A 26,721-nucleotide genomic window follows, 5' to 3' on the forward strand; every position below is an offset into this window, starting at 1 on the left:
AAATAAAATTAAAAGAGCTAGGGATGTAGAGCACTTGCTTAGCATGCATGAGGTCCTGGGTTCAGTCCCCAATACCACAAAAAGTGTTTTAAAATATTTTTAGATAAAATAAAGCAAGCCAGTAGCAGTGGTGTAACCCTGTAAGCCCAATGACCCAGGAGGCTGAGACAACAGGAGTGCAAGTTCTTGACAATTTAGTAAGATTCTGTCCCAAAATAAAACAAAACAGAACTAGGGATATAGCTCAGAAGTAGAGTGTCCTGGGTTAAATTCCTATTACCCTCCTCCTGCCCCCCCGCAAAAAAAAAAAAAAAAAAAAAAAAAAAAACACTGTGAAGAGGATGTGACAGCATGCATGAGATCCTGAGTTTGATCTTCAACATTGTCCATACCCCCCAAAAAATAATACTTATGAAAAGTGATTAGGGACATCTGCAGATTGTGTGGTTCAGGAAAGAGGTGATAAACACTATTGGTTAACCTACTTTTTGCCCTCCTCCATGTGCATACACACACACACACACACACACACACACACACAGAGCATACACACACTCTCACACACATACAGAGAAAGTGTTTCAAAATAAGTGGGCATTTGATTTGTGTGCTGCTAAACTGATCAGCAAAATGAGAGTGCTGAATTAGCCACTGGATTAGGCAACACAGATTGGATGTAACAGACAACAAAAAAAGAGAGTTATTGGATAGCTCTGGCTTGAGTAACTAGATGGGCACTTTTGGTATTTGCTGAAATGAAGACATAGAAGACCTGAGAGTTGGGTGGGAAGGAATATAATTAATTGAGATTTAAGACATGTTCATTCCTAGCAGTTTTCTTTCTTTTTGGTGGTTTTGGGGATTGAACCCAGGGCCTCACACATGCTGGACAAGTGCTCTACCACTGAGCTATATCCTCAGCTTATCATTTTTTTTTTATTTTCAGACAGGGTCTCTTTAAATTACTGAGCACTCTGAGTTGCTGGGATTAGTGTGCCTCCTCCGTGCCTAGCCAGACTTGTCAATGGATTGATGATGATGCCAGCTTCCACCACTATGAGACACCAAGAACTAGAAAAGTGGGAAAAGAAAGGGTGTTAAGGTCCCAAAGGTCTACTTCATTTGCTCATTCATTCATTCTTTTATTCATTCAATATATTCTGAGCACTAACTCTGGATCAGACACTGTTGTAGGTGCTAGGAATACACCACATCCCTGCCATCTTGGAGCTTACATAGCAGGGGATAATTTTAAAGCACATCAATACATTCTCAAGATAATTACAGATTAGGATAAGAGCTGTGAAGCAAATAGGGTGATAAATTTGAGAGTAGCTGGGTGTTGGCTGGGAGGTCAGAAATGACTTTTTTGGGGAGTTTTTCCTTGGTTGTTTTGGTTTTGGGTGCTGGAGATCAAACCTAAGGTCTCTGCTCTGCCACTGAGCTACATCCCCAGCCAATTTGATTTTTTATTTTGAGACAGAGTTTCATTAAGTTGCCCAGTCCAGTTTGGAGTTTGGGATTCTCCTACCTCAGTTTCCCAAGTAGCTGGGATTACAGGCATGCACCACCATACCCAGGCATGTACCACTAATTTTTTTTACATTGTCCATTATTATTTCAAAATAAAATTTCAAGCTACCGCTTGAGCCACATCCCCAGCCCCTCCCCAGAGGTCTTTAGGTCCAGTGTGGACTGATTGCTCTCTAAACCAGCCATTCAGCTTGGCTCCCATGTTTTACCCTTTCTCAGTTTGCTCCCCCTTTTTTTTTTTTTGCTGGAGCATATTTTCCAGCTGTTTTTGATTCTGTTGGTTGGTTGGTTTTGTTTGGAGGTGCAGGGATAGAACCCAGAGCCTCATGTATACTAGGTAGGTACTCTACTACTGAGGTTAGCCACAGCCTTCCAGTTGTTTCCTGAAAGTGTATGGGATGAAACCAGTTTTACACTTTGCATATACTAAAAATATTTTTATTCTACTTGTTTGAAAAATGTAGCTTGGGGGGCTATGATGGTGGCTTAGAGGTAAAGTGCTTGCCTGGTACGTGTGAGGCCCTGGATTCAATTCTCAGCACCACATACAAATAAATAAATTAAATAAAGGTCCATCAATGACTAAAAAATATTTTTTAAAATGTAGCTTGGCATAGAATTCTGCATTACAAAATAATTTGCCCTCAAAATTGTGAAGATACTGCTTTTAGCTTCCAATTGGATATTGAGAAGTCTGATACCTCAAACTTTTGTGTATTATTGATTTAGAAGCATGGGTTCTGAAGTCAGATTGCCTGTCTGACACTGGACAGATTTTTTTTTTTGGAGAGAATTTTTATTTATTTATTTTTAGTTTTCGGCGGACACAACATCTTTGTATGTAGTGTTAGGATCAAACCCGGGCCGCACGCATGCCAGGCGAGCGTGGTACCGCTTGAGCCACATCCCCAGCCCTGGACAGATTTCTTAATCTCCCTGTATGTCAGCTTTCTCATCGCACAGTGGGGTTGTTGGAAGATTGAGTTAAAATATATTAAGGACATAATACTGCCTGGTGCAAAGTACATACTGTTTAATCATTTGCTATTTTTTTTTTCCAGAGATACACATGAAAGTTTATTTGTCAGAGTTGACAAATAAAGGCACATCTCTTCATAGACAGCATAGACAGAGAAAGGAAAAAACAGTATTATTGTTAATAGGGCATTTTGTACTTTAATGAAATTTGCATATGTTCTAACATTCACTGCTCTGGGAATTCAAGAAATGGGTGACTTAAAGCTTTTAAGTTTTAGGAAACATGTATTATTCTTTGATAAATTAATTTCTTCCTTTTTTTTTTTTTTTTTTTGTATCGAGGATTGAATGAGGCACTTGACCACTGAGCCACATCCCCAGCCCTATTTAGTATTCTATTTAGAGACAGGGTCTGAGTTGCTTAGTGCCTCGACTCGCCTTTGCTGAGGCCAGCTTTGAACTCTCCTATCTCAGCCTCCTGAGCCTCTAGGATTACAGTTGTGGGCCACCACACCGGGTTTCTTCCATTTTCTTTATTACCTCTTCCGGAAACTCCTCTTCAAGGTTAAACCTCCTAGCTCACCTCTAATTTCCATACATTTCCCCCTCTCTTGTGTATCTTTTTGTCTTCTTATTCTGCTTCCTGAGTTAACTTTATATATATATATATTTTTAACTTCATATTTTTCTGACTCTTGCTGATTTTTTTTTTTTTAGTTGCAGTTGGAAATCATGACTTTATTTTATTTATTTATTTTTATATGGTGCTGAGGATCGAACCCAGTGCCTCACATGTGCTAGGCAAGTGCTCTGTCCCTAAGCTGCAACCCCAGCCTTGAATTAAAAAAAAAAAAAAAGTTTTTTACTTGTCAATGGACCTTTATTATTTTTTTAAAATTTAAGTTATAGATGGACATAATACCTTTATTTTATTACTTCATTTATTTACATGGTGCTGATGATCTAACCCAGCATTCCATGCATGCAAGGTAAGCAGGCTACCACTGAGCCACAACCCCAGTCCCTGAACTTTTATTTTATCTATTTATGTGCAGTGCTGAGAATCGAACCCAGTGCCTCACATATGCTAGACAAGTGCTCTGCCACTGAGCCACAACCCCAGCCCTGAATTTTTTTAAGTTTAGTTTTTCTATATTCTTTTTTTTTTTTTTAAAGAGAGTGAGAGAGGGAGAGAGAGAATTTTTTAATATTTATTTTTTAGTTATCGGCGGACACAACATCTTTGTTTTGTATGTGGTGCTGAGGATCGAACCCGGGCCGCATGCATGCCAGGCAAGCGCGCTACCGCTTAAGCCACATCCCCAGCCCATAGTTTTTCTATATTCTAAGTGTGTTGTTCTCTTAAAGCATTTTTGTTATTTGTTTTGGTTACTAGAGATTGAACCTAGAGACTTGTAGGTGCTAGACAAGCACTCTGCTACTGACCTACATCTCCAGCCCTTTTTGAGATAGGTTCTTGCTAAGTTGTGCAGGCTGTCCTTGAATTTGCTTTCCTCCTGCCTCAGCCTCCCAAGTAGCTGGGGTTATAGTTGTATGCCACCTTGCCCAGCTGTTTCATTCTGTTTACTTGTTTTCAAGTTGGAAGCTTGCCTTCAATGTCTAGTGATCCTTGACTGCTCATATTTAAGAAGGAGGCATTAAAAAGTTTAAAGTACCAAGTGAAGCGTTTCAACCAGGTGTCACAATACAGTGATTTTCACTGGGAGCATCCTAAATGTTTACATCTGTTTTTCTGGGCACGTTCATTTTCTCTGGAGTATTCTCCAGTATTTCACCTGTGCCAGACAAGAAATGGTTTAAGCTTCTTGGCTAGGGTTGCTTGTTTATTGATACTAGAGATGGAATCCAGGGCCTTGCCTATAAGCACATGCTCTACTACAGAGCTACACTACCAGTCCCTTGACCAGTTTAACAACTAAGCTTGGAAAGGGGGTTGGGACTGTTATCATTTTAAAGTTTTTATTTTTCTGTTTTCAGTCGTCACACTCCTTGTCCTCTGCTGTGCCTAAAGTTCCTGACTGACCCTTTCCCTGCAGAAGTGAGAGGTAACTCACCTACTGTGAAATGGATGGAAGTATTTGAGGAGCATAAAAATATAATTACCCCATGTGTAAACTTTTTTTTTTTTTTTTTTTTTTTTAATGGTACTGAGGATTAAACTGAGGACCTTGTGCATGCTAGACAAGTGCTCTATTATTGAGCTATATCCCCAAACTTTTAATTTTGAGACAGGGTCTCACACTAAGTTGCTTAAGGCCTTGCTAAATTGATGAGGCAGACATTGAATTTGTGATCCTCCTGTGTTAGCTTCCCTGCCATTGGGATCACAATTTAGGCGTGGGCTACCAAGCCCAGCTTTAAAATTTTTCTTTTTGAGCAGGGTCTCCCTAAATTCCCAGGCTGGCCTCAAACTTATGAATTTCCTGTATTGGCCTCCCCAGTAGTTGGGATTGCAGGCATGCACCACTGTGCCCAGCTTGGTATATAAACTTTCAAGGTTTTTTTTTGTTGTTGTTTTTGTTTTTTGCCACCTCTTGCCCCCACTGTCCTATGCATCATATCTCCTTGCTTCTTGTTGACATTCCCCCACTTTGGCAGCTTCTTCTGCTAAATCTTTCTTCCTCCTTTTCATCTTCCAAGAATTGTTGACACCTTTCTTTTGCTATTTTCTTTCCTACCCTTAAATCTGTGGAGTTTATGCCCATTGAATCCTTCCCTGTCATCTCAGGGACAAATTTGTGTGTTAAATTCCTTTATCCAGGATCAGGAAAAACACTCTCACTTTGCCAGATACTAAATGTAGCAATGGTTGTTTTTTGTTTGTTTGTTTTGTTTTTTTAGCAATGGCATTTTGACTGTAAAAGATTAGAATCCCAAAGAACCAAACATTAGCCAAAAAGTTTTCCAACAAAGTTACTCTTATTTATTTAACTATAAGAAATTACTCTTTATTAATTAAATCACAAGGAATTTTTAGCACAAAATTTAACATATTAATGACCATCACATCCTGGTCTCTAGGGCTTGCTCTGCCTTTCCCAATCCTTAGTGGAATTTAGAAGGAAAGACATCATTAACAGAGACCAAGACAGATGGTTGCAGGTTCTCCTTTCCCAGTTACTGGACAAGCTGCTCAATTCTTGTCCAGAGAAGGAAAGAGCCAGTTCTTTATAAAAATCTAATAAAGAATTTGACATTGTATTATAAGATCTCTCTTAACAATTTAGATTTATCAACAGTTTTGGTCCAAACTCATTGCTTCTATTTTTTTTTTTTTCATTTTGCAAATTACTTTTTGAGTATGTAATTTTAGTAATCTCATCCCTTGTGCAGAAATGAATTAAACCAGTGCAAAGAAAAATCCCTTAAACTGGAACAGCCTCATCTTGCTTTGGAAAGTTTTTTCTGCTCCTCCTCCACCCAAGAGATAAACACATGTCCCCCCAAAGTCCAAAATGTTACTTCTGGCCTTGGAATGTACATAAAGGCAGCTACTGATTGGCTGATTCAAATCACGGAGAAAGCAGCTGGAACCACTATGCAGGCAGCCTTCTTTGGAAGTTTGTTAATATCCACTCTTGAGAATCCTCCATGATTTTATATAAAGGCTCTAAGTTCCTAACAACTTCTGCAATTCCATTTCAGGAGCTAGGCTCTGAGGAGGCGTTGGAATTATCAGGAGGAAGAGCAGCAGCAGTGGCCCCACGAGGTAGAACCTCAATAACTCGAGGCTTGTCGATGATACGGGCTGTTCGGTTTCCCTTTTCCACGATGCCGACGATCCATGCTTGGTGACCCTCTCCGTACTTGGAAGATTTTATTTCTGAGCAAAATCGAGCTGCCTGTTCTCTTGGCAGACAAATTAGTAATCCCCCAGAGGTTTCAGCTGAGGTTCCTTGAAGTAGTCCAAATCGCCCACTGGCCTTGCTGATGGCAGCCATCTTGGCAATGATCGGCAGATTATGAATGACAAAGGACACCTCATTTCTTTGTTGTTTTGCGAGGTTCTGAGAGTGTCCTAAAATGCCAAAGCCTGTGATATCGGTGGCTGCATGGGCATTAAAGGTGTGCATTAATCCGGCAGCAGTTCTATTTAGGGTAGCCATATTGAACATAGCTTCCTGATAAGCCAGCTCTACCTCTTCTCTAGAGACCACCATTTTTATCTTATTCCATCTTTCAGGATTATCCAGCCATTGGTGGGCATTAGCGGCGACTTGAGTGCCTAAGGGTTTGGTTAACACGAGTACATCCCCTACAACTGCATTGTCAGGCATTATGAATTCATTTGGCTGACATACCACAGTGGCAACTCCCCCGATGATAATCCAAGGGTTGACCACTGTTTGTCCACCTGTCACTGCAGTGCCTCCCTCCTCAGCAGCATCCCGAAAGCCTTTAACCATGAGTGGTGTTACCTTTTCTCGTTCTTCCTCATTCATACTCTGGCTGACACTGAGTAACATTAACATGTTGTCACATTCAGTAATGCCCATGGCGTAGAGGTCACTCAGCACATTTGCACAAGCTATACGCCCCATCATGTACGGATCTTCCACCAAGGGGTAGAAAAAGTCCGTGGTCTGCACCAGTGATAGGCCTCCGTGCCTCAGGGGGATGACGCAGGAGTCCATCCCAATACTCAAGAATGGAAAAGTTGGGCTGGGGCCTGTCCCAGAGGTCAGGCCAGCTTCCTGGGCCGCCTCTTCTTGGCCTCCAACCAGGCCGGAGCCCGGCTGGGGTCGCACGTCCGGCCGTGACAGTCCCGCCAGGAGTTTGAGCAGCGTCTCCTGGGGGACCTTGCAGCCTCAACCCTTCATGCCGGAGAAACCGGTCAGCCGCCAGCTCGGGCTGAAGCCCAACGTCTGGGGATCGAAGGGCCGGTAGCTCGAGAAGCCCCGGCCGAGAGACATGCCCGCCGGGCCCGAGGCGCCTTCCGCGGTCACCAACGCCGCCATCGCCTCTCCGCAGGCTCCCACCGCGGTCTCCGCCATCGCGCCGACCGAGCAGGGAGAGGGGAGGATGGGCGGGGAAACGAGAAGAAGGTCCTTTTATTTTCTACTCAAGCTTAATTATAAGTAACAGTCAGATATTACCGGAAGAGCGTCTCTCGCGCCGCAAAACTCACTGCACACGCTGCCTTCCCGGCTTCCAAGTGAGAAGCGGCCGGCCTCTCTTATTTACAGGCCTTAGTGATTGACAGCCCTGCCATCCAATGAAAATTTGCCTCTGAGAGGCGTGCTTCCTTTACTCCAAAAGGTGCATTACAAATTGGCCACCCACTTTCAAACTGATCCCAGAGAGGTTATGAAACGTCACGTGCTTTAGTATGCTCCGCTCCTAGTATTAAAAAAAAAAAAAAAAAAAAATCTTTCGTAAGTGGTTGGAGGAACACTGCGTCCCTGAAATCACTTTACCAAAGATTAGAATTCTTGCAGGCTAAAGAAGATCGGTCACTCGACAAACCTCGTGGAGGTCAGAATAGTCCTAGGGTCACCTGACAGCGTATAAGATCCAGGATAGCAAAATAGCTCAAGAGAAAAAGCGGGGAAATTAGAAATTAGAAATTAAGTTACTGCCAGTAATTGAGCAAGTTGCAGCATTGATATTATTAAATGTTAATATGGACTTTAATGAAATTTAGGACTCACAGTCCAGACACCTTTATGGGTTGTGATGCTATTAGGGTCACAGTGTCATCACTTTTGGTGTCAGGTTGATTCATCTCTGCAATAGAACAGCTCACCTGGGCCTTCTAAAACGTCTTTATCTCTCTAAGTTAATATTTGTGAGAATCTGTGGTATATATATGAAGGGCAATTTGCCAAAGTCTACTAAAATTACAACTGCTTCTAAATACTTTTGATCCATCAGTTCCAAGTCTAGAATTTTATCTAACAATACTCACCAGTGTGGGAAAGTTTATCTTATTTATTACTGTGCCGTTTGCAATATCAACGTGCTGGAAACAGTTTAGATGCTTATCAACTATGATTTAAATAAATTATGAGGGGCTGGAGCTATAGCTCAGTGGTAAAGTGCTTGCCTGGAAAATGTGAGGCACTGGGTTTCATCCTCAGCACCACATAAAAATAAATATACTGTATGTTCATCTACAACTAAATAAATATTTAAAAATAAATAAATAAATTATGAAAAAATAAAATAAATTGTGATATAGTTATACAATGAATATTATTTATTTGTGAAGTTATTTACAGCTATAAGCAGCATCAATATGGATAACCTTAAAAACAAAATGTTGGGAATAAAAAAGCAAGTTGCAGAAAAATACATAAAATAAGGTATCATTTATATAAATTTCAAAACTAGGCAAAACAATAACATAAAAGATAGATATGTAAGTTATAAAAAACCCTTTAAGAGGCAATAGAATTAATATAAAATTTAGCATGGGGGTTATTTCTGGGAAAGAGTACGTGGGAAGCTTCTGATCTATATTAAATTCTGTTTTCTGGGCTAGTGGTGTGTACATTTTTTTTTTTTTTTTTTTGGTCGGGGGGAGAGTGGGGAGGATTGAACTCAGGGGCAGTCAACCACTGAGCCACATCCCCAGCCCTATTTTATATTTTATTTACACACAGGGTCTCACTGAGTTGCTTAGTGCCTCTCTTTTTTGCTGAGACTGGCTTTGAACTCATGATCCTCCAGTCTCAGCCTTCCTAGTCACTAAGATTACAGGCATATGCCATCACCGGCATATGTGTGATCTTTAAATTATACATGGCTACTGATGTGGCTCAGTGATGGGGTGCTTGCCTAGGATGTGTGAGGCCCTGGGTTTGATCTCCAGTGCCAAAAAAATGAAAATCATGCTTTTTATACTTTCTATAATCTCTTTCTTTCTTTTTCTTTTTCAAGGTTATTACAACTACTGTACCACTGAGCTGCATCACAAGCCCAGTTTATTTTTTGAAAAATTTGAAACAAGATTTTACTAAATTATCCAGGCTGGCCTCAAACTTGTGATCCTCTTGTCTCAGCCTCCCAAATCATTGGGATTATAGACATGGACCACCATACCCAGCTTGTAATTAACTTTTGAATAACGAAAGTGTGCTATATTTCAGAATTTTTTAAAAAATGATGTAGTGAAAAAAATAAATAAATGTCTTTTTGCTAAAAGACCTTTGGAATTTTCTTTTTCTTTTTCTTTTTCTTTCTTTCTTTCTTTCTTTTTTTTTTTTTTTTTTAGTGTTGGTAAAACTAGGACTGAAATTTAGGACTCACAGTACAGACACTTTTATGGGTTGTGATGCTATTGAACCTAGGGCCTCATGCATGTTAAGGAAAGCTATAACCTCAATTCAACTCAATGTCTTCATTGCTTGATAATCAGGCTGTTACCTTGAAAAAGTTATTTCTCTCTGCACTTAGTTTTCAATTCTGTAAAATGAGGATCATAATCTCTGCTTAGGACCTGGCATGAGAACCTTATGAAAACTTCGGCTGTGAAAAGACCTTTGCAGGGCTGTGATTATGGCTCAGCGGTAGAGCACTTGCCTAGCATGTATGAGGCACTGGCTTCAATCCTCAGCACCACATGAAAATAAATAAAGGTATTGTGTCCAAATTACAACTGAAAAATATAAGTTAAAAAAATTTTAAGGGCTGGGGATGTGGCTCAAGTGGTAGCGCACTCCCCTGGCATGCGTGCGGCCCGGGTTCGATTCTCAGCACCACGTACAAACAAAAGATGTTGTGTCCGCCGATAACTAAAATATAAATATCAAAAAATTCTCTCTCTCTCTCTCTCTCTCTCCTCTCTCACTCTCTCTTTAAAAAAAAAATTTAAAAAGACATGACCTTGGCAAATATGTTCATTATATTGTACTGATGAAATATTGCTCATATGACTAAGGGAAAAAGGAACACATTATATAATGTGTGTAATTTCCTGAGTTAAAAAATGACTAAGGTCCTGCTGGTTGTTTGCTCTCAGTTTTTTGAACTTTTCCCTCTCAATTGTGATGTGTAATTATTTACTCAGGTGACAATGTCATGATTATGTCTTCCCCACTAGTTTAGAAGCTCCACACAGCAGAAGCTGCTTTGTTTTCCCTATCATTTTATATGGTGAAATAACATTTGTTGAATGAATCAATCATTTTATGCACTTTATGTGCATAAAAAATCAATCATTTTATCATTTTATGTGCTTTGCTGAGCACATTGGATAAGCCATGGTGCTAAACATTATGCATTGGTTGATCTTTCCATTTCATCTCCATAGCAGCCCCAGAAAATTGGCATTATTCCTTCCATTTTACAGAGAAGAAAACAGGGCCCTTGAAAAGTGAAGAGTCCCAGACAGGGTTAAAAGCTGGGAAGCATGGGCTGGGGTTGGAGCTCAGTGGTGGAGCACTCACCTACCACCAGTGAGGCCACTGGGTTGGATCCTCAGCACCACATCAAAATAAATAAATTAAATTAAAGTATTGTGAGAAGCTACAGAGTGAGATTACAAACCCGAGTCTGACAGACCTACAGACTCCTGCTCTACCTCCCGTGCTCAGGGCCTTGGTAGTAATTCTAACAATCCCCATATCACACCCCTCAAGCAAGCAGGGTCTTTGCAGGGAAGATCTCATCCATCTAGTTCCCTGATGGATAGGACATTGCTACAAGGGAGCAGTGTTTACACAGACCAGTGCAAAAAAAGTGTCAGATCTGCCATGGCCCCTGACCAATCAATCTACTGAACTCAGAAAAACAAGTTTATTTGTCCTTGTGCAAGTGATCCCTATGGATGTCCCAAGAGTGATGTTTGTGACTGTGCGTCATGAGCACTGGAAAGCATCCATTTTATTCTTTTGTTTGTTTTGCACTGAGAGCTCCTTTGAACTATGTTTCTAATTTGGGGTAAAGCATGTGGGTCAGAGATTGCAAAGTTAAATCTGAGGGTGAGGGTGTCCAGGAAGACAAAGGAGTTTTCAAGAATAAAATGATCTGAGACTCAGCCCCACATTTGTTTTTCACCTACAAAAAGTGTTTGGTCTCTGTGCAGTGGCACACATCTGTAATGCCAACGGCTCAGGAAACTGAGGCAGGAGGATCACAAGTTTGTGACCAGCCTTGGCAATTTAGGGAGCTCCTCTGCAATTTAGCAAGACTCTTTCTCAAAATAAAAAATGAAAAGAAGGAGAGGAAAGTAGCTCAGTGGTAAAATGTCCCAGTACTGGGAAAAAAAAAAAAAAAAAAAAGCATTTGAGTTCAAAGCCAGCTTCCTAGCTAATAAAGCATATGACTAATTATGATAATAATATGGAGTCATAACACTTAGATTTTAAGATTCAGTACACTAATTTTTTTACTGTGGCAAAATATATATAACTTCAGTGTACTTTTTTGCTTTCATTTTTGTTTGTGCTGAGGATTGAATCCAGTCTCTGCAAACGCTAAACATATGCTGTACCACTGAGTTGGATGTTTTTTTTTTTTTTTTTTTTTTTTTTTGTGGTACCAGGGATTGAACTCAGGGGCACTTGACCACTGAGCCCCATCCCCAGACCTATTTTTTATTGTATTTAGAGACAGGGTCTCACTAAGTTGCTTAGCACTTGCTCTTGCTGAGGCTGGCTTTGAACTCGTGATCCTTCTGCCTCAGCCTCCCAAGCTGCTGGGACTACAGGCATGCACCTTTATGCCCAGCTCTCTCTCTCTTTTTTTTTTTTTTCCAACTGTGAGACAGGATCTTGCTAAGTTGCTTAGGCCCTCGCTAAATTTCTGAGGATGGACTGGAATTTGCCATCCTCCTGCCTCATCCTCCCCAGGTGCTGGGATTACAGGCATATGCCACCACACCCAGCTTCTCAGTATACTTTTTTTTTTTTTAAGGATATTTCTTTTTTTTTTTTTTAAGTTGTAGTTGGACACAGTGCCCTTATTTTATTTATTTTTATGTGGTGCTGAGGATTGAACTCAGGGCCTCAGGTGTGGGAGGCGAGCACTCTACCACTGAGCCACAATCCCAGCCCTTCGGTACACTTTTAATGACAATTTTTTTCCTACTATAAAATAATCCTGGTGTTTTTATAGACACACACATCTTAGTAAAAAAGGGAAAGTTAAAATAACCTGAAATTCCACTTGGCAGAGAGACATATTATTAGTAGATAGTATTTTAGATATTTTCCTTCATATATGTTGACACAGGCACCACCTCACACTGAGCTCCAGGGGGCAGCCCTGTATGCTCTGTATTTATATGCACACTTCTTTTGTAGCAAAAATAGGATCTTTGTATTTTTCTCTCCCCCCCACCCTTCTTTCTTTTTTTGTATCCTTGGTACAAAAAATCCCAGGGACACTTAACCACTGAACCACAGCTTCAAACCCTTTTTTATTTTTTGTTTTGAGACAGTGTCTCTTGAACCTGCTTAGGGCTTTGCTAAATTGCTGAGGCTGGCTTTGAACTTGCCATCCTCCTGCCTCAGCCCCTTAAGCTGCTGGGATTATAGGTATCTACCACCATGCCTGGCTATCTCATTTATTTCTATAGTTTGAGAATCTTTTAACCTAAATGCTTGGGAGTAGAATTGTTTCAGATTTCAGGTTGTTTTTTTTTTTTTTTTTTTTTTTGGATTTTTAGAATATTTGCATATGTATAATGAGATATCTTAGGGATTGGACCCATGTTTAAACAGGGCATTCATTTATGTTTAAGATATACCTTATACATAAGGTGGAATGTTCTACTTGTGGTTATTGCCAATGCTCAAAAAGTTTCAGATTTTGGATTTTATTTTATTTTTTTGTACCGGAGATTGAACTCAGGAACACTCAACCACTGAGCCACATGCACAGCTTTATTTTTCATTTTATTTAGAGACAGAGTCTCACTGAGTTGCTTATGCCTCATTGTTGCTGAGGCTGATTTTGAACTCATGATCCTCCTGCCTCAGCCTCCTGAGCTGTCAGAATAATAAGCCTGCACCACCGCATCCAGCCTGGATTTTTTTATATTAAAGATGAACAACCCACCCTACACAATGGCGCTCCCCTGGAATCCCAGCAGCTCCCGAGACTTAGGCAGGAGGATAGAGAGTTCAAAGCCAGCCTCAGCAACTGAGAGGTATCAAGCAATTTAGTCAGACCCTATGTCTAATAAAATACAAAATGGGGCTGGACATGTGGCTCATTGTTGAGTGCTTCTGAGTTCAATCCCTGGTACACACCCACTCCAATTAAAAAAAAAAAAAAGGATGATCAACTTGTAGTAAGAAATAATAAGAAATAAAATAATGGCCAAAAATAATCTAGCATGTTCTCTACAGTCCTACTGAATTCATTCAAATTTTTTTTCTGAAGATTTCCTCTGTGCCAGGTGTTGTGCTAAACACTGGAAATATAACACAATATACAAACATCCCTGACCTTATGGAGCTGACATACTTGTGGGAAGAGACAAAAATAAATAAAAAATCAATCATGTGTTGGCAATTGATGCTAAGGAGGAAAAGCAAGAGGTGTAGGAAGTATGGTGAGTATGTATCATGTGGCTGTGGCCAGGATGGGCCTCACTGATAAAGTGCCTTTGAAGAGGCCTGAATGAAATGAGGAATAAACATGAGGATATCTGAGGATGTGAAAGAATGGCAAGTGCAAAGACACTGAGGTAGGACCTGGGGTGTTCTAGGAATGAGGAGGCCACAGTGATTGGCACATAGTAAGCAGAAATAGTTTGAGTTATAGCACAAGGTCAGGCAGATGTGAGGCAAAGTATGGGGAGGTAGTAAGGATATGTGATCTTGGTTGTTTTTGGGGACTATTGGTCTGACTTTCTTACAGATTTTTTTTTTTTTTAAGTGCTGGGGATTGAACCCAGGGGCGCTTGGCCCCTGAGCCACATCCCCAGTCCTTTTTATATTTTATTTACAGACAGGATCTTGCTAAGTTGCTTAGGGCCTCTCTAAATTGCTGAGACTGGCTTTGAAGTCTTCCAAGCCACTTGTGTGCGCCACTGCGCTGGGATTGTTACAGATTATTTTTTCCTGGTTCTGGGATCAAACCTAGGGCCTCATGCATATCAGGCAAGATGTCCACCACTGAGCTATATCCTCATTCTCCTTTGTTAGAGATTTCAATTTGCAGTCAAACTCTGGAGTTACACACTTCTAAGGTGCTTTTCCCACCAGCCTGAACCCCCATGACCTGATCTCCAGCATCCAGATAGTGTCCCCATTGTTGGTCCTTGACCTGGGCCTGACTCAGCGCAGTCTGTTTCCAACCCCCTCCTCCCCTGTGTTTGCCCATGTGACTTCCAGCAACAGGCTATGCCTCAAGGGGACTTAGGGTTGACACCCAGGGCCATGGCCTTCACACCCTCACCAACCTTCCACCAACTTAAGCAACAGAAAGCTTCAGTTTGGTTTCTGGGGCCAATGCGAGAAGCTCTCGCCCGTCATCTCCTTCCATGAGAACAGAGAGAGAGAAAAGGGATGAAAGAACTCAAAGCCACGGCAGGTGGACACTCAGGGAACAGAGGATACACATATTGAGAAGGAGAGGGGGGATTTGAGGGAGGTGAGGAGGGAGTTGTGAGATAATCTGGGGGAGGAGCTTTTGGGTGAGAAACGGCCATGGTGAAGCCCCAGTGGGAGCAGACCTGACGTGTGGGAGGACCGTGTGACAGGTGATGAGGAAGCCAGAGAGAAGATAGGAGGTGGTGTCCAAGAGACCTGTAGGGCAAGGCGGTGCAGGGCCTCGTGGGCCAGGGGATGCCTCTGGTCTTGACTCTGGATAAGATAGGAGGGTTTAGACTAGAAAAATGACCGAGTCTGTATCAAAATAGTTTCTTGAGCCTTCTTGTTGCATGCATTTTGAGGCAGTAGATTTTAGGAGGGAAAATGGAACAGTTGTTCCTCCTAGAGTGGCCAGAGGACTTGAGAATTGGTCTTACAGGAAATTAACAGAGGATGATCAGCCAGGAAGAGAGAAGACTAAGGGTGACATGAGCTTTGGCGAGATTTCTGCAGGGGCTGTCGAGATTTCAGAGGTGCAGGAGATGCAAAAGACCTGCTTGGAAACTCATGAGCATCCTGTCTCTGAAGGTGTATAAGCAGGGGTTGGTTGAACTTGTATTTGGAGGAACTCGTGTGAGGTACAGGAGGGTGGAATTAGGTGATATTTGGAAATCCTTTCAACTTGATATTCTGGTTTTGTTTTGTTTTGTTTTGTTTTGTTTTGTTTTGTTTTTTGATACTGGGAGTTGAACCCAGAGGTGCTTTGTCACTGAGCTTTATCCCCAAGTCCTTTTTATTTTTTATTTGAAATAGGGTCTTGTTAAGTTTCTAAGAATCCCACTAAGTTGCTGAGGCTGGCCTCAAACTTGTGATTCTTCTGTCTTAGTCTCCCAAGTCACTGGCATTACAGATGTCTGCCACTGCACCCAGCTCAACTCTGATAACATGTTATTAGGCCAAAGTATATACAAGATTGCACAGTGGGGGATGGGGTGGTAGCTCAGTGGAGGAGCACTTGCCTAGCACATATGAGGCACTGGGTTCAATCCTCAGCACCACATAAAAATAAATAAATAAAATAAAGGTTTTGTTCCATCTACAACTGAAAAAAAAAATAAAAATAATTAAATAAAAAGGTATTGTGTTCATCTACAACTAAATTTTTTTAAAAAAAATATTACACAGTGAAGTTGTCATGACATTTTAGAGGCTTTGGGATTTTTTAGCAAGTGGTGTTAGGGAATACACTTACAGATTAAGGAGATAGAATAATTAGAGACATTGAGGAAAGAAAGTGGGACAAGAGGCTAAGGAAAAGTTTGGGTCAAGTTATGAAGTTATTAGTTTTCCATCACTGTAACAAAATATCTGAGATAATCAACTTAAAAGGAGAAAAGATTGTTTGGGATCAGAATTTCAGAGGTTTTTCTATCCATGGTGGCTTGGCCTTGTTGCTTTGAGCCTGTAGCAGCACAGTACTTCATAGTAGGAGCACATGGCAGAGGAGACCTGTTTGCCTTATGACAACCAGAATGCAGAGATAGTAAGGAGCTATAGTCCCAATATTCCCTTCAAGGACATGCCCCAGGTGACCTAACTTCCTTCCACTAGGCCACACCTCTTGAAAGTTCCACCACCTCCTAATAGTGCCACAGGCTGGGGACCACATGGCCTTTTCGAGACATTTCAGAATAAGATTGGAAAATGGAGTATCATTGTGTTTTACCTTGGGTGACAAGTTTGATGTGTCTGCTAGCCCTATAACTTTTTTTTTTAAAGAGAGAGAGAGAGAATTTTTTTAATATTTATTTTTCAGTTTTCATGGACACAACATCTTATTTTTATGTGGTGCTGAGGATCGAACCCAACACCCCGCGCATGCCAGGCGAGCGCGTTACCACTTGAGCCACATCCCCAGCCCCTAGCCCTCTAACTTCTACTTGGGAACAACTTCTCCACTCAGGTGAGGTGGCCAGACACTGGATTTATATAATCATGTGACCCTGTTCTTTTGGCCATAGCAGATTCCCAGAAAGTGGACATTTATCTCTATCTGAATCAGTCAGATTTTCCCTCTTAAGGTTGGAAGCTGAGGGCTTGGCCTCCAGGATCTTATTAATGAAGTATGAATGAAGTTAGGAAGGACTGTCTCTTCCCCCTTTGTTGAAGAGATGGAGAAAGATGGCCTGAGGAGAGAGAGAGAAGGATGGAAAAGATGCAGTGCCCTCTTCCAGCCACCTAGGAGGTCACATTGTGTTTGGATTCTTTTAAGGGTTCCATAATATCCTTTAAACAAATATATTCTTTTGGTTTTGGACAGCACAAATGGGTTCCTATATAGTTCCACAATATGAGCTTTGGCCAATACCCTTTAAAGTAATAGAAGGTCCTACAAGGCTTTGAAAGGAACTGTCACAGCTCCTGAAGGAGCTTCGGGAATGTTCAGCAGGAGGAAATGTGGCAGAAAGAGTCCAGTAGGTGGCGAGAACAGGTCTTCCTAATCATTTGGCTATTGGAAAGAGGCTGTGTGCCTCCCCACAGCTTTCCACCTCATGACAGTGACATCCTAGTATTGCTGAAACCTTGGTTCTTGTCCCCGATGCCAACCTAATAATGAGAACATGGTTTTGAGAAAAAGGAAAAAGAAGGTATATTATTTTGCTAGTAAAGGAGAAATATGGGGCCTCTTGTCCCAGAGGCTGTGATTCTGCCCATCAACAGGAACAGAGGGCTTTTAAAGAGGTGACTCAAAGGCTACAGTCCACAAGTTCTTTGTTGGAGTGGGAATTCTCTTGCTAATTTGGGAGATAGTCATTTCTGAGATCTTCTGGTACAATCCCCAAAGTTTGAATTAATAACTTCGTTCCTACGGTTGGGTGTATGCTCAAGAACAGATAAATCTGCCTGAGATGGAGAAGAAAGGTAATCCTGTTTCCCCTGAGATTAGAGAGGGGGAGAGAGGAAGATAAAGAAACATACCTATTTTTAAAATAAGTTGCAGTGGCAGAGCTGCAAGGGCTATATTCAAAGCATAAAGTGGACCACGGTTACAATAGTAACAAATCTGCTAGGTTCTTCTTGATTTTTTTTTTTTTTTTTTAAGCACCAGGAATTGAAGCCAAGGTTGCTTAACCACTGAGCCATATCCCCAGCCCTTTTTATATTTTATTAGAGACAAAGTCTCACTAAGTTGCTTAGGGCCTGGCTAAGTTGCTGAGGCCGGCTTTGAACTCTCAATCATCCTGCCTTAGCCTCCCCAAGCTGCTGGGATAATAGGCATGGGATACCATGCCCAGCTTCCTTTGTTTTCTAGATAGGATCAAGCTGCATAGTTGGAAGATGAAAAATGCATTTCTTTTTTCCCATTGAGAGAGTGGTGGTGGAGAGTTCACTGTCCTTGATGTGATGAGATAAAATAGGCAGGGGTTTCCCATACTCCAGTGTGCAGAGCAGGCCAAATTTAACTTTGGGTTATTTTGGAAGTTCCAGGATGCCTGAGCATGTTTAGAAAACAAAAGAGGTGACCCTGCAGAAGACCTTTTTGAGAGAAAGCAGAAAAACTATAATGAGCTTGGACCCAGAGAATGACAGGACCCCTCTCTGGGCCCTCAACTCTGGTGAGTCACCCTATCTGTTGATCAGGGAGATTAAGTGGACCCTGGAGAACAGGAAGCCAACCAGCACACATTTTTCAAAGAGGAGGATCATTGGAGACAGAAATGTCCCTGATGTTTGTCCTGGGGTCAACCAGACCCTGACCCATTCTGGCAAGTGGCACCACTGATATAGGAAAGCTAAAGAAGCCAGAAGGCTTTGCACAGGTCCCTAAGTGTGATTTCTGAGGAAAGTCTGTTGACTTTAAAAATAAATAGGAACAAAGTCAGTTTTGACCAATATGGCCTTAAATATCTGGCAGGAGAGTACAGCCTAAAAGCACAGTCCTACATGGACATTTAAAAGGAAAAATAAATTCTTTAATATAACTTAAGATGTACACTTGTTTTAGTCCTACCAAAAGTAAGTAAAGCTGGAGGCTAGGGAAAACAACAAAAAAACAAAACTACAATGAGTTTGACCTAGGAGCAAAGTCTTAGTTGTCAGAGGGGAGTAGTGATCCTTCTTATGGTATGATAGTTATTAACTAAATATGTATTTGGCTCAGCCTATGAACATTAATTTGGGTTCAAGAGACGGAGGGAGGGAGGGAAAGTGAGAGAGAGCAGTAAAAACCAAAAGAGCTGCCTCACTAGCCTGTACATGCAGAAACTTAAGCAGTAGATTTGGGACAACTTTACTATGATGTAATTAATCAAAGCAAAGAGAGCTGATCTCCCCCCAACAATCTGGCATTTCCAGGGTTCAGGGCCAACAGTAAGAAGCATGGTTCTCTCTAAAGTCTTGGCTTAGAACTGAAGCCAAACTAGGAGAGGTGGCACATGCCTATAATTTCAGCAGCTCTAGAGGCTGAGGCAGGAAGATGGCAAGTTCAAGGCCAAATTCAGCAACTTAGTGAGACCCTGTCACAAAATTTAAAAAAAGTAAAGGTCTGGGGATGTAGCTCAGTGGTAAAGCACCTTGGAGTCAATCCCTACTGTGAAAAAGAAAGAAAGAAAGAAAGAAAGAAAGAAAGAAAGAAAGAAAGAAAGAAAGAAAGAAAGAAAGAGAGAGGGGAGGAGAGGGGAGGGGAGGGGAGGGGAGGGGAGGGGAGGGGAGGGAAGGGGTCAAGGTATAACACTTGGGTAGATCACACTCCAGGGCATGAAGCACAAGTGAAATAACACTGAGACTTGCCACAATAGCACAGGGCATTTGCAAGAACTAGAGATCTTGTACTGGCAGATGCGGGGGTAATAAGGCAATAACAAGGAGCATGAAGGTTAATATGATACAATTTGAGCTCACAGATTGGTGATCCCTATAGAAGTCTGTGTTGTATGTGAAGGATGGCATCAACCGTCAGAGAAGGGGAAGACATCACAGTAAGGGTATTACCCATCATTGGTTCCTGAACTATATGCTCTTTTGGCCAAAACCACCCACAAGATCAGCCTCACTCCAGAGTCTTGGATACACAGCCCTAGAATGAGAGCACCCAATGGCAATAAGACCCCACAATGCCCAAGAGATGTCACCCTTAGAAAATCCCTACCTGAAGCATGCTCAGCTCAGCCCTCCCACAGAAAATCCAGAGTGAGTTTCTAGAACTTTGGAATGCTCAGGCCCACCTGAGATCACAAGGGTCTTGGAATAGGATGGTGGCCTCCAAGCCCCAACCACTATGATGTCCCCTGGCCTTTTGTGACTTCCTCTCCCATGAGGTACAGCCTCCTTCTAACCTCTTGGCGGGGAGGCGGAATAAGGGGAAGGAGCACTGTTGTGACCCACATACTTCTATCTCTATCCATCCTGACCAATGTGCCTGTGTCACCACGCCCAGGAGGAAGTGGTGGGTAGGGAGCCTGGGCCAGGAGGCAGCAGCTGATGTCAAGTTCTTTCTGTACCAGCTCATCTTTTGGGTGCATCTGGGGAGACCTTTAGCCCTAATTTGTCCCTGGCCTTTGGCCATCAGACCTGGTGGTGTGTGGGGCAAAGGGAGGTTCCTGCCTGCTTTTCTGAACAGATCTTTTCTGCTATACACTAGTCGGAGGCCCACTGGTCCCCAAGCAGAACAAGAAACTCCCTTCTGCCACACCCTTGCTCACTCAAGATCTAAGAGCCATAAGAAAAGTTCAGTATTAGACTGGGACCATTAGGAATGGAGGCTACTCTACAAGTTATTACTCTTCCCATTTATGGATCTCCTGATTGAGTTTTTGGAACATCTCAACATCTATTTCTCTCCATGTTTGTACTGTTCTCTTCTTACCTTTTTTAAAATTTAGTTTTTAGTACCAGGGGTTGAACCCAGGGGTATTTTAACAATGAGCCACATCCCCAGCACTTTTTATTTTTGAATTTGATCAGGGTCTTTCTAAGTGAGGCTTAGGGCATCATTAGGTTTCTGAGGCTGGCCATGAGCTTGCCATCCTCCTGCCTTGGCCTCCTGAGCCTCTGGGATTACAGGTATGTGCCCAATAAGAGGTGGGACTTAAAAGAGGTGATTAGGCCATGAGTGCTGTTCCCTCATGAATGGATTAATGCCCTTATTGAGGGAGTGAGTTAGTTACCAAGAGAGTTGGCTCCTGGTTAAAAATAAACTCAGCCCCTTTCTTCCCAACTCCTCTCACCCTCTCTCACTCTGTGATTCTTTCCACCATATTGTAACCCGGCAAGAAGACCCTCACCAGGTACAGTTCTCCCATCTTGAACTTCCCAGCCTGCAGAACCACGAGCTAAATAAATCTCTGTTGATTTTAATTTACCCAGTCTGTGGTATTCTGTTATAGCCATGTAAAATAGACTAAAACAACTAGGCAGTGGGGAGCTCTTGAAGGGCTTTGAGTAGGAGGACTATGAGATCTCTATGTGATCTGTGCTTACATGGAGGACAAAGGACATGGGTATGATTAAGTGCCCACTGTGTTTACACCAAAGGGGTTAAGGCATTCAGATCCCCATTTTACAGAGAAGAAAAGAGAGAGTGAGATGGTTTGGAGAACTTCCCAGAGTCATTCATGAGATGCCTTTGCAATAGTGGGATTAGTCAGGTGCCAGAGTCCAGGCCTTGACATGATTGTTCCTTGCTTTGGGAAAAGGATTGTGGAAATAGATAAAAAGAGTTGGAGCTGATAAGCTCCAACTGTAGGGGAGTTGTAACCACAGGGGAAAATCGATGAGGACATGGATCAAGGTGAAGGGTGGTGCTGGAGAGAGGGGGTGGGTTTAGGAGGCATTTCCTGGGTGCCAGGCTGCTCTCCCTATGACCATCCCCTCTTTTTTAAAAAAAAAAAATATATATTTTTAGTTTTACATGGACACAATATTTTTATTTTGTTTGTTTATTTTTATATGGTGTTGAGGATCGAACCCAGAGGTCTCACACATGCGAGGAGAGCGCTCTACCGCTGTGCCACAACCCCAGCCCTGACCATTTTCTCTTAATGAGCTCTCAAGCCCCCCTTAAGTATCCCTAAAAGACATTTGAATCTCATCAGCAATGTTCCCAGTAGCTGGGCCTAAATCCCAGAAATCTTTGCTGAAGGGACCTTTATCCTTATCTATTTATTTATTTATTGTCCCAGTGATGGGAATTTCAAATCCAGGGTCTTGTACATGCTAGGCAAGCAATATACCAACAAGCTACAACCTCAGTCCAAAAGGAAAGTTCCAGAAGGACCCTCCTCTGAGTGGGTGGTGATCACCTGGCAGTATCCATTCTAATCTATTTGTTAAACTTTCATGGATCTTCCTTTTGACTCAAGGACCACCTAAATGACTGTACAAAGGTGGTCTGTTGTGGGGAGCCACTCCAAATGCACGCACCTTTAAGTCCTGATGCATCACAGGGATATGAAAGGTCACTGTAGTGACCTGGGCTTTTCCCTAGATCAAATAACAAGGTGTGGCCCTAGGAGTAGGTGGCACCCAGAGGGGTTGAGCTACACTCACCTGTTCCTTTGTAATCCTACCCCTTGCCTCATTTAAATGGCTTCTCCCCAATATAAGGGCTCAGCACATTCTCCTCTCTGTTTCCATAGATCCTTAAGGTCAGAGGAGCTGTCACAGGACCCAAAGAAAAAGACATTTCTCTGTCTCTGTGTGATTATTTCGTGCCAGTTCACCTGGAGTGGCCCTGAGTGTTTTAGTCAGTGAAGAACAATATCCCCTGAGCCCCACTGTCCCATCAGGAGCTTCTAGTTCATGATGTCATTTAATCCTTTGAACTGAAGTTTGAGACAGTTATTGTTCCTTTTTGCAGATAAAGAAAGTGAGGCTCAGCCTCTTTATTGAACTCACCTGAAAGGGAAGTGACCCCTACACTTGGAGGGACCAAGAGATCTTTATTGCTGCGGTGTCAGATTAACAGGGAAGGAAGACCGGCAGGGGCTAGATATGGGTTTCCTTTGCATCAGATGGCTGGGGGTCCAGTGTTCAGCCTTGAGTGGGGTTGAGTGTTCAGCCTTGAGGCAAACAAGGGATAAGGAACCAGACAGATAGGGTGGAGTGTTCAGCTCACCCTGCAGCTAACATTTGTTCAGTCTGCTCTGTAACTATTCACCCATTGTCACACAGCTACCAAGTGGCAAAGTGAGGTTTTTGAGGTTTTGTTTGTTTTTGTTTTGAGACAAGGTCTTGCTATGGCTTTTTTGGGGGCGCGGGGGGAATACCATGGATTGAACTCAGGGACACTCGACCACTGAGCCACATCCCCAGCCCTATTTTGTATTTTATTTAGAGACAGGGTCTCACTGAGCTGTTTAGTAGCTGGCTTTTTGCAGAGGCTGGATTTGATCTTATGATCCTCCTGCCTCAGCCTCCTGAGCTGCTGGGATTATAGGAAGGTCTTGCTATGTTGCTCCGGCTGGCCTCAAACTCCTGGGCTCAAGGGGTCCTCCTGCTTCAGACTCTGGGTGTAAACTGGGACTGCAAATGTGTGACACCAGGTCCAGCTCAAGGTTAGGATTTAAACACAGGTATAATTAACTTCATTGTCTAGATTGGGCTTTTTTTTTTTTTTTTTTTCCTTTTTTGGCACCAGGAATTGAATCCAGGGGGCTTTATCACTGAGTCACATCCTCAGCCCCTCCCTTTTTGGTACCAGGAATTGAACTCAGGGGAGTTTAACTACTTAGCCACATCCCAGTCCTCTTTTGCAATTTATTTAGAGACAGGGTCTCACTGAGTTGCTTAGGGCCTTGTTAAACTACTGAGGCTGGTTTTGAACTCTTAATTCTCCTGCCTCAGCCTCTTGAGCCCTGGGATTAAAAAGGTGTGCTGCACCTGGTCCCTCTTTTTAAATTTTTTTTTTTTTTTTCTTTTTTTGAGACAAAGTCTCACTAAGTTTCTTAGGGCCTCACTCAGTTGTTGAGGCTGGCTTTGAACTTGCAATACTCCTGCCTCAGACTCCCGAGTTGCTGGGATTATGGCATGTGCCACCAGATCAAGCATTCTTAAAGTTTGGCCCAGCAGTAGCAGTACCTGAGAACTTGTTAGGAAAGAATATCCTTGGACTTCATCTAAGACTTACTGAATTGGATTTTTTTTTTTTGTTTGTTTGTTTGTTTTGGTACTGGGGATTGAATTCAGTTGCACTCAAACACTGAGACACATGCCCAGTCCTATTTTGTATTTTTCATTTAGAGACAACGTCTCACTGAGTTGCTTAGAACCTCATTTTTGTTGAGGTTGGCTTTGAACTTGTGATCCTCCTGTCTCAGCCTCTAAGCCTCTGGGACTACAGGTGTGCACCACTGCACCCAACTAGACTTATATATTAAAAAAAAAAAAGGGGGCTGGGGATGTGGCTCAAGTGGTAGCGTGCTTGGCTGGCATGCGTGTGGCCCGGGTTCGATCCTCAGCAGCACATACAAACAAAGATGTGTCCTCCGATAACTAAAAAATAAAATACTAAAAATTCTCTCTCTCTCTCCTCTCTCACTCTCTCTTTAAAAAAAAAAAAAAAAATCTCTCTGACTGCTTATTGGATCAGGGTCAAGGTTGGAAGAAGGGAAGCCTGTTAAGAGACCATCACAAAATCCAGGCAAAAAAAATGATGGTGGCTTGAATCAGGGATCACAAGTGAAGTTGAGAGGTAACTGGACATAAAGTGTTGTGTGCTCTCTTGAGTGGGACAGAAGAAAATCCCCTCTAAGTATTTTCAGGACATGGAGACAAAATTAAGATCATTTTACTTCACTCAGAGGATACAGAGGACTTGAACAGCCAGGATGCTGGCTCCATCCTAGATGCTCAGATTCTCTAAACCTTCAAACTTCCCAGTCAAGGATGTCACTTGTCATTCATTCCCCCTGTGACACCATATGATTGGGCCCATGTTCATGATCCTATATGTCACCACTCATATTAAGCAAAGCAAGGAAGCCATTCTGAAGAGAACTAACATTTGTCAGGTTCAGACTACGTGTGGCTCCTTTTGCCTCAGACACTGAGCTGGGTCCTGTGAGCCACAACCACGCAGCCACGCCAGCAGGTGAGTTTCAGACTATTCATTTGCAGCAGGCAAGATGATGTCATGCAGAAAATCCCCTACTGGGCTCTGCAGAAAGAGGACCGTGTGGCCAATGCTCCGTGTTCCATGGACTGTTCTCCAGGACACGTGGCCTAATTGAACACTGATGAGATGTGTGGTAGAGCTACCATTGGCGTTTAGAGAAATAATGACTGAAGGCCCTGAAAGCCACACCAAGGAGTTTGGACTTGATCTTGTGTGCATAAAAGAGAAATCATCAGAGGATTTCAAGAGACATTTGTTTATTTATTTATTTGAAACCAGGGATTGAACTCAGGGGCACTTGACCACTGAGCCACATCCCCAGCTGTATTTTGTATTTTATTTAGAGACAGCATCTCACTGAGTTGCTTAGGGCCTTGCCATTGCTGAGGCTGGCTTTGAACTTGTGATCTTCCTGCCTCAGCCTCCTGAGCAGCTGGGATGACAGGCATGCACCATGGTGTCCAGCTCAAGAGAAATCTTGAAATTTCAAGAGAAATCTCTCTCTTGAGAGAGGCATGCTCAGGTTTCTTCTCAAGGGTAATCTGGCAGTACCCGTCGGGGAGAAGAGTGAGCAAGGGATGAGCTGCAGTGACAATGAATACTTCCGGTGAGAAGTGGCGGAAGTTCACACAGTAGGGATGGAATTGAGAGACATCTGAGAACTGACAATCTGAGTTAAGAGGCATCAAGGCCAGTGACTAAGGAGAATTTCTGTGTGTGGGTGGGTGTGAGAGAGAGACATCTTGCCTCGGGACTTCCCCCGTGATCCCAGCCTGAGATCTTTGCAGCTCAGTTCCTCAGGGGAATTACTTACTGTCACACATTTAAGATCCTGACTTCCTTTAATCCTTAGGCTCACTTGAATCTTATAACTTCCTTAGCAGTAACGTTCTCAAATAGGAAAAAAAAAAAAAGAAAAATAAAAAGAAAGAAAGAAAGAAAAAGAGAGAGAGAGAGAGAGAGAGAGAGAGGGGGAGGGAGGGAGGAAAGGAAGGAAGGAAAGGAAAGGAAAGGAAAGGAAAGGAAAGAAAGAAAGAAAGAAAGAAAGAAAGAAAGAAAGAAAGAAAGAAAGAAAGAAAGAAAGAAAGAAGAGGTATTTGCTGTTGTTTGGATTTTATGTTCCTCCAAAATTTATACATTGGAACTTAAACACCAAGGTAATGGTAGTAAAAGGTGAGGCCTAGGCTGGGGATATAGATAGGTAAAACACACGTTTAGCATGCATAAGGCCCAATCCCCAGTGTGCATGGACACACACACACACACACACACACACACACACATACAGGAGAATTTTGGAAGGTGACTATCGCATGAGGGATCCACCCTCATAAATGGGATTAGTGACTGGGCATGGTGGTGCTCACCTGTAATACCAGTGGCTTGGGAGATTGAGGCAGGAGGATTGCAAGTTTAAAGCCAGCCTAAGCAACTCAGTCAGGCCCTAAGCAACTTAGCAAGACCCTGTCTCAAAATAAAAAATAAAACATAAAAAGGGGTGGAGAGCCAGGCACGGTGGTGCTCACCTGTAATACCAGTGTCTCGATAGGCTGAGACAGGAGGATCGCAAGTTCAAAGCCAGCCTCAGCA

General features: G+C 42.4%; 1 protein-coding gene across 1 annotated transcript; it reads right to left on the reverse strand.

Moving 5' to 3' along the window:
• Window positions 1-5,432: 5,432 nt before the first annotated feature.
• Sephs2 (selenophosphate synthetase 2) lies at window positions 5,433-7,704 on the reverse strand. The gene has a single exon (XM_076840580.1). The coding sequence runs from the start codon at window positions 7,524-7,526 to the stop codon at window positions 6,174-6,176; it is 1,353 nt and encodes a 450-aa protein (XP_076696695.1). The 5' UTR covers window positions 7,527-7,704; the 3' UTR covers window positions 5,433-6,173.
• Window positions 7,705-26,721: the final 19,017 nt, after the last annotated feature.

Source organism: Callospermophilus lateralis, chromosome 19, assembly GCF_048772815.1.
Source record: "Callospermophilus lateralis isolate mCalLat2 chromosome 19, mCalLat2.hap1, whole genome shotgun sequence".
In the NCBI taxonomy this organism is placed as follows: domain Eukaryota; kingdom Metazoa; phylum Chordata; class Mammalia; order Rodentia; family Sciuridae; genus Callospermophilus; species Callospermophilus lateralis.